The 9,052-nt window shown below is 35.1% G+C and overlaps 1 protein-coding gene across 1 annotated transcript; it reads left to right on the forward strand.

Moving 5' to 3' along the window:
• The first annotated feature begins 387 nt into the window (after positions 1-387).
• LOC122316367 lies at positions 388-1,011 on the forward strand. The gene has a single exon (XM_043132893.1). The coding sequence runs from the start codon at positions 388-390 to the stop codon at positions 1,009-1,011; it is 624 nt and encodes a 207-aa protein (XP_042988827.1).
• Positions 1,012-9,052: the final 8,041 nt, after the last annotated feature.

A 9,052-nucleotide genomic window follows, 5' to 3' on the forward strand; every position in this document is an offset into this window, starting at 1 on the left:
TATGCTCCAAGTTCACTATCGGGGTCCCCAGCAAGAGAATATGGATTTTGATCACGGCCACATCTGTAACCAAACCCGGCCAGGTCCATGTAACCATTGAATTACATTTTTGCCCTAGTAAAACATAGGTTTAGGTTTTAACCCCTCTACAAAGTATTGATTTCCCTTTCTGCCCCCACTTGTCTCCTCCCACCCTTAATCATCAATGTGTTGGGTCCCTCGAGTTGATTATATTATCACTCCCAAAGTCCTAAAGATTATGACCATGAATAGCACTCTCTCCATATATAGAGGCAGAGAAGCTCGAGAACAAAAAAGAAAAACGAAAGTAGCTTACACAGCAAAAAAAAAAAAAAAACAGAGCCCTCTTCTTTTAGCCAGAAAATAATGAATTCTTCAGCAACTCTTGGCAGCGATGCCCAACTCGTTTCCAAAGAAAGTGACATCATATTTCCGGCCACAAAATACCCCTCTTCTCGCCGGACCCCATCATTTTCCTCCTGCTCATCACTTTCGCCATCTTCTTCTTCCTTTGATTCTTCTTATTTCCCGGACGATTCCCCACTTAACCCTTCCATCCCACTTAGATATTCCGGTGTCCCATTTTCTTGGGAACAACTTCCAGGAATACCCAAGAAACAAGTCCCCAAGAAGAAGGAGCCCTTGTCAAAGCTTAATTTGCCATTGCCACCACCCACAACTTCGACCCCGAAGAAATTCAACACGGAAGATTCTGGGGATCGGAAGAAGAATTCTAGGCAGAGTACTCTACAAAGGGATCCATTTTTTGCCGCATTAGTTGAGTGCTCCAAGGATGATGATCATGAAGAATTATCAAATCGTAGTAGTATTTGGAATCAAGCCAAGGTGTCGAGGAGTTTGAGCGATCGCTTTGGGTTTATCAATCTTTATGCTTCTTGCAAGAGACCTAGCGCAATCTCAGAGTCAATAGTCTATCTTCCAAGATCAAGCCGACATTCTTTCGATCTAATTTATCATCGTTCCCGCTGAATTACTACTTGTTAATCTCAATTTTCAGCGATCCTCTGCCGGGTTTGTGTTATTGGTTTTACCAAGAAAAAAAGTACTCTTTTCATTTACCCGTTCAGGTTTAAGTTTTTTTCTTTGTTTATTATACTGTACGTGAGGGAGAAGTGGACAACTATGTCCCAAAAATCTACTGGTTATTGTAAAATGTTAATATATAACTAGCTAGGAAGCATGCAGTGTTTGTCTGTCTTGTCTTGCAAACGATTTTCCATCGTTTTGCCTTATTTTTCCAGTATTTGCTATCGAAATCTTTATACAATATATATGTTGATATATTGATAGTCGCTGTATTTCATGTGATGTATCATGTATGCAACAGCAGGAGTGATATTTACTTAAACCCATGTGTGAGCAAGGTACAGGACCCCACATTGGAAAAGACAGCTAGAGTTATAATTCATTTGACTTTTTATTTGATTTTTTTTTTCGATCGATTTATTTTCTAAAATATACGCAATAATCTATAAATTCATGCAAATTTTGGGATGGGGGGTTAGAGGTTGTTGAGCTACCATATGCTCTCGGCTCTCCCACGTGTTTTTCCAAGTATATAAACTACGAACGGTGCTACTGACACCGAAAAAACTATCGACAATTTGTTACGATTATGTTAAATTTATTATTATTATAATTATTATTATTTTTAAATTATTTTTTGTGTATTTTTAAAAAGAATACTAATAATAAATAAATACAATATTAAAAAAAATTCAATACAAAGTACAAACTCTTCTGTACAATTTCTTGGTGGCTCTGTCATTTTCCATAAACAACTCGAAGCAGGTTCTCCAACGGTGATTTGCAACCCCTTTTGTCTTGAGAACATTTCTTTTTAATTCAGGGTAGTTTAGGCTAAATTATAAAAACTCTCGGCACTAGTACTGACTCTATTTTTTTTTTTTTTTTTTTTTTTGGGTTTTGTATTTTTGTAAAGAGATACATATTGATTTCAACGATTTGCATGGTGACATTAAATAAGGGTAAAGTAAATTATGCTAGCTACATTTATAATTAAAATGACAAATTTTTCCTCTTGAATTATGTTTTTACTCGATTTAATTCATGAGGCAACTAATTTGTAACAAAAAATAACTTTTGAGGGTGGCTTTACCAAGGATCATAGTTTGGATGTAAGAAATACTATAATTATAAAAAGATCTATAAAAATAATTCACAAACAGATATGACTTAATATGATATATTAGATTATAAAATTATTTTTATTATAAAATATATCTAACATACTATCAACCTTACTCAAGAAAGTTCACAATGAAATAAGTCCAAGCTGGAAAATCTTTAGTAGCTCTAAAAGCTTCAATATTCCTTTATGTTGTAACCAACTTTTATTAATTTTACTCTTTTGTCCTCAGCACATTCATTGGACGTATGCCTATATAAGAAGAGCAAGACCCTTTGTACAAGTAGAATATATAATATACATAATGAAGAATAATCTGAAAATGCCTCTTTTCATTTTATTTGCTCTGTTTTCATGGTATTAGAGCTGCTAAGACTAGCAATCTCTCTGACCCTTTCCTTCCATGGCTGAAAGTTCATCCTCTCATTCCTTTCTCTTTTTCTCATCTAGTTACTCTTAAGCTTAACTCAAAAAATTATTTACTTTGTAAGGTGCAACTATCGACATATCTAAGAGGCCAAGACCTCTGCTCATATGTCGATGGGACTCAACTCCCTCCGTCTATTGTGCTTTCTGCTGAAGCTGGTTCTGCAAAGAAGATCAATCCTGCCCATCTCTCATGGTAGCGAATTGATCAATTTATTTTGAGTATTCTTTTTTATCATTAATTGAGTCAATTATTAGTCATGTAATTTCTACAAAAACATCTCGAGATCACTGAATCTCTCTTGCAAAACTGTTTAGTTCATACTCACAGGCGAAAGAGTTTCAAATTCGTTTTCAGCTTACCAATTTGAATCGTGTTAGTGGACACCATTGCTGCCACAAGATCTCCCCTCCCTGATAAAGAAATTGTCACATATCTATTGAATGGTCTCGGCTCAAAATATGAAAGTTTTGTCACCTCCATCACTACCAGAACTGACCCAGTGACCTCCTATGAACTTTATCACTTACTTCTTATTCATGAAAGTCATCTGAATCATACTACCCGAAGCACAATCCCTCAAACTCCTTTTGAGCCATCGGCTAATTTCAGTTCAAGTTCCCGTGATCAAGAGGAAGAGGATCCTATTGTGGAGGTCGTAAGGGCCGAGAATGAGGCAGATTCCATTTAAATAAAAGGAAGATCTACTTCAAACCCAAATTCCCAATCCCCTCGACCAACCTGTCAGGTTTGTAACAAAGTAGGGCATGTTGCCCTTCAATGCCATTTTCGGTTTGACCATGTATATCAGTATGATCCCCCTAGATCATTCTCTACAAATTACACTTCACCTTTAGCCATACCCGATTCAACATGGTACCTTGACTGTGCTGCCACACATCATATAACCCACAGCCTCTCTCTGTTGAATCTCTCATCTGAACCCTTCACTGGCACTGAGCAAATGCGAGTTGGCAATGGAACTGGGTTACCGATTCAACACATTGGTGATTCCTCACTTTCTCTCAACTCTTCATCTTTTAAACTTTATAACCTTCTTCATGTGCCTTCTATAACAAAAAATTTGGTTTCTATTTTCCAATTTTGTGTTGACAATTCTTGCTTTTTGAATTCCATGCCACTCACTTCTCGATAAAGGACAATCGAACCAAGAAGCTCCTCATCAACAGTCCAGTGCATAATGGCCTCTACCAAATTTCCATCATCTCCTGAATCTGCATCTCCTTCAAGTCACATTGGCAAAAAAGCTTCTCTGGACTGTTGGCATCAACGGCTTGGTTATCCATCCCTTGACTCCGTTGCTCGAATTCTGCATACCACCTGCTTGCTGTATTTCCCAAATCCATCTTTTGTTTGTTCATGGTGTCCTTTAGCCAAAGCCCATCAATTGCCTTTTAAGTTGGGCTCCATAAAATCTGTTAAGCCATTAGACATATCATGGCTAATGTATGGCGCCTGGCCCCTTTTGTTTCAAGAAATGGTTTCAAATATTATATATCCATAGTTGACCATTTTACTAGATTTACTTGGTTTTTTTCTCTTAAAAATAAATCTGATGTTCTCACTGTATTTTCTTCTTTTATCTCTTTTGCTGAACGTTTTTTTAATTCCAAGATCATTTCCATTCAAACAGATGCCAGGGGCGAATTTAGTCCTCTCACAAACCTTTGCAAATCTCTTGGTATTACACATCGATTTTCTTGTCCTCACACACCAATAAAATGGACTTGTTGAATGAAAACACAGACATATCGTCGAAACTGGTCTTACACTTTTAGCTCAAGCATCTCTCCCTTTATTTTATAGGGATGATGCTTTTGAAACCACTACTTATCTCATTAATTTATTACCCACACTAATTCTGCAAAATCGTTCCTCTTACTTTATGGTTTACCACAAACCTCCTGATTCTTCCTTTCTAAAAGTTTTTGGATGTGAATGTTGGCGTAATTTACGTCCTTACAACCGTCATAAAAGAGATTTTTGCTCCACCCCATGTCTTTTCCTTGGGTATAGTCCTCTTCATAGAGGGTACAAATGCCTTGATCAACAGTCTAATCATCTTTGTATCTCCTGCGATGTTATTTTCAATAGAACTAGTTTCCCTTCTCACAAGCCCAAACCTGATGTCCAACCTATTCCCCAAATTGTTCCTCTTCTTGTTTTTCCACATTCCATTCTGGTCTCGGTACCCACTTTCCCTCCTTCATCTACTATTCTGCGCTCCACTTATCTTATCTCACGGCCCACAGCTCACTCAAGGCCCCCAACTACATCTCCTCCTTAGCCCACCCTAAATACACTTACTGAGCCCACAACCCCTTCTTCCTTGTCTCAAACCAACTTGACTTCTTCCCCAAATTCCTCTGAACCAAACCCTAGCTCTTTTATAACCTCAAGTTCTCCCAATGACACACTATCCTTACCTCTTTAAAATCTCCCGCTATTAATCCCTCCTCGCTCTCCTATCATTACCCTATCCCAGACCAACTCTTCCCGACTGTGAATCACCATTGACAGTACCATTCCATATCTAACTCGCCACTGTTCCCGATGAACCCACATCTTTTACTGTTGTCTCAAAATTTCCTGAATGGCATTCTGTCATGAGAAAAGAATTCGAAGCCTTTGTGAAAATAAATACTTGGACCCTTGTTCCTTCTTCCTTTATTTCTAATGTCGTTGGTTGCAGGTGGGTATTTCAGACTAAGCTTAGACCCGATGGCTCTATTGAAAGGCATAAGACACGGCTTGTTGCTAAAGGCTTCCCACCAATAGCACGGTATTGACTATACCGAAACTTTCAGCCCTGTGGTAAAACCCTCCACTATCCGTTTAGTTTTATCTCTTGCTGTATCTAGAGGTTGGAATCTTAGGCAAATTGACATACATAATGCTTTTCTTCACGATACTCTTATTGAGACCGTGTTCATGCAACAACCTCAGGGATTCATTGATCCCGTGCGGCCTAATTTTGTCTGCAAATTAAATAAGGCCATTTATGATCTTAAGCAAGCTTTTAGAGCTTAGTTCTCGGAATTAAGCTCCTGGCTCTATGATTATGGTTTTGTGGCTTCTAAGGGTGATCCATCATTGTTTATTTTGCATAAAAGTGATCTTTGCATTTTTATTTTGGTCTATGGCGATGATATGATAATTACCTCATCCTCTAATTCTACTATTGATCATTTGCTTGCTTCCTTGAGTCATGTTTTTCATGTCACTGATTTGGGCCAGCTGTCTTATTTCCTTGGCTTAGAGCTTGACTATCTTAGTGATGGTTTACTCATTTCTCAAAGGAAATACATCTCTGATTTGTTAAAGAAAACTAATATAATTGGTGCCAATTCTATCTCTTCTCCCATGTTTGCCTCAACCAAAATTTCTAAATTTGATTCACCTTCTTTTGACAATATTACTTTGTTCAGAAGCATTGTTGGCAGTCTTCAGTACTTATCATTAACATGGCTTGATGTTTCTTTTACAGTAAACAAAGTCTGTTAATTCATGCATGAACCAAAAAGCGCACACTGGACTGCAGTAAAAAGGATTATTTGATACCTCAAATCCACCATTTATCATGGATTGTTTTTCTCCAACAAAAAATCTGGTTTTACACTTCATGCATATTCGGATGCCAAATCCTAAGCCAACACAACAACAGAACTCATATGGCTATAAATTTTGTGCAAGGATCCCGGCTTCTCATTTTTTTAGTCACCTGTTTTGTGGTGTGACAACCTCAAAACAACATACTTGACTTCAAATCCTATCTACCACTCAAGGACCAAGCATATGGATGTGGATTTTCATTTTGTTAGAGATCAAGTCGCAACAAAGACTCTTCAAGTTCAATTCTGCAGTAACAAAGACCAACTTACAGATGTGTTCACCAAGCCATTGGTTTCTGATAGATTTCTCACTTTAAGATCGAGCATTACTGTGATTGACACCCTAGTAGACTCGAGGGGGTATTTCAACCTACTCAAGAAAGTTCACAGTCAAATAAGTCCAAGCTGGAAAATCCATCTCAACAGCTCTAGAAGCTTCAATATTCCTTTCTGTTGTAACCAACTTCTATTAATTTTACTCTTTTGTCCTCAGTATACTCATTGTACGTGTGCCTATATAAGAAGTGCAAGACCCTTTGTACAAGTAGAATATATAATATACAGAATGAAGAATATTCAGAAAATGCCTATTTTCATTTTATTTGCTCTGTTTTCACATACGTAGTATATGAAGACATTTTAATTTATAAATTTGTATTTATATGATTTTTATGTATATAAATGTAGCACTTCTCATAATATATTTGAGATTGGAGTACTGGACCATTGGTCCCGCAGCTTTGGATCGATTTACACCCATGATATTAATCTCATTCCATATATATACCTGACATCATTAAATTTTATCATTGACGTTTGTGGACGAGAAAATTATTCTAAAAAACATGTTAGAGACGAGGAAGTTAAAAAGCATGGGTCCTTCCCACAATCGTCATAATTGAATAAGACAATCTGTCAAAGTACCCAAATTAATAATGGTGGGAGCAGCATACGGCCGTTAGTTGTGACCTTAATTTCATGCATGATCTGCTTGTACGTAGTACTGTTCCTGCATGATTATTGTACATGATATATGCTCGCACTCATAATTAAGACCCTTCGATTATGTCATACGCACGTATGTTCACGATTGATCGAGGTCTCTTTCTTGGCGGTAGGGATGATCTCGATATATTGTTGTTGTTTATGTGCTGCACATGATGATGAAAGCAATATATAGTTATATATAGTGGGCAACATCTTTTTGTCATGCTTAAGCTAGTGCTGAAAACGGGGATGCGCTATCATGAAACAAGAGGTCCACAAGTACTCATATAGAATATGTTTGACCTAGCTACTTAATTTATCTACATTATCATCTCTTTTTTTCAAAAAAAAAAAAAACTATCTACATTATCATCTTTATCAGTGGCAATATCGATCTCTTTGGTTATAATGACCTATAATTAAAAGTGATCCCAAAACAAAACATAAAAACAAATCTAAAGCGCGCGGTCTGTAGTGTTTGGCCGGGTTGACTTGCATGTGTGCGAGTGCAAAAGCAAAATGTACATGTCGGTACCGGGCAGGGAAAAAAATCTTACTGCAAACTTGTATATATTGATCGGAGTAACGTGCAAACTACGTTTATTTAGTTAGGTGGGATAAGATTTTTAATAAAATAATATGATTTTTTTATAAAAAAAATTTAATTAATATATAATTTAATACATAAAAAAGTAAATTTTTAGAAATATCTTTAGATACTGATGAGTTAGTTAAATATAATATTTTTCAATAGGTATATTCTAATCAGATGTCACAATAGTTTATTTACGCCTTTAATTAAATTATATTTTAGTTTAAAATTAAATATACAACATTATATATATACTTCTGGTACTACGTACGCTCGAATTATTATTTTTCCTCTCGTTTTCTTTCTTTGACCTGTTTGTTTGTTTTTTTATTTTTCTTTTTACAAATGTAAATGGATACTATATAAAGATGAAAGGTTACAAGGTAGGAAAATTGTTTACTAACGTGTAAGTATCATTTTTTTCCTTCTTTTCTTATTTTAATTTTCTTTTGAGATATGGGAACTATTTTAGTAAATATTTTGAAACTGCATTTGTTACTACATATTTTATATCACAAGGTAATTAGTAATTAATGTGATTGAAATATATATATATGTTCCGATTGACCCACATATATAGAAAAATAAAAATATCAACTAACACATCTTGATCATAAGATCATTGTGCTTATAAATTAATTCCTATGCTTGGTATGCATGTCTTTTAATTAGCAATTAATACTTGTGGTATTAGAAGATCAAGGGGTAAAAATGTAATTACACAACAAAAAAAGAAATTTACTATTTATTATTGTTCATGTGGGATAGAAATTTATTATAATAGAATATATATATATATATGTGCTTAATCAATTAATCATGACATCAAACTTATCAGAAAAGACCTACACAAAAATATATTATTATTCAACAACCCATTTCACAATCCATCAATATGCATGATAGTTTTATTTCATGAAAAGTTATTAAGTTTTTTTTTTTTATTTAATTTTGATTTTTCTATTTAGTTAAAATTTTGAATTTTACGGTACCTTTTAACATGCACTAAATTGTAAAATAGTTATAGGAAATATTGTTTATGCATTATTAATTTTCTTTTTCCTTCCAGATCGAACATATTGAGTTTATATGAGCTAACCAATGTCATACAATAAAAAAAGTAGAAATGATATTTGCAGTATTGAAATGTGTAAATTTTACATAATTTTTTTTAATATTTTGAACCCGTGTACAAAAATATTACTATAAAAGAAATAAACAAG

Source organism: Carya illinoinensis, chromosome 7 (genome assembly GCF_018687715.1).
Source record: "Carya illinoinensis cultivar Pawnee chromosome 7, C.illinoinensisPawnee_v1, whole genome shotgun sequence".
Lineage (NCBI taxonomy): Eukaryota > Viridiplantae > Streptophyta > Magnoliopsida > Fagales > Juglandaceae > Carya > Carya illinoinensis.

Excerpts from the sequence above, each read along its gene's own strand:
- LOC122316367 (XM_043132893.1), top strand. The coding sequence starts at position 388 with ATGAATTCTTCAGCAACTCTTGGCAGCGATGCCCAACTCGTTTCCAAA.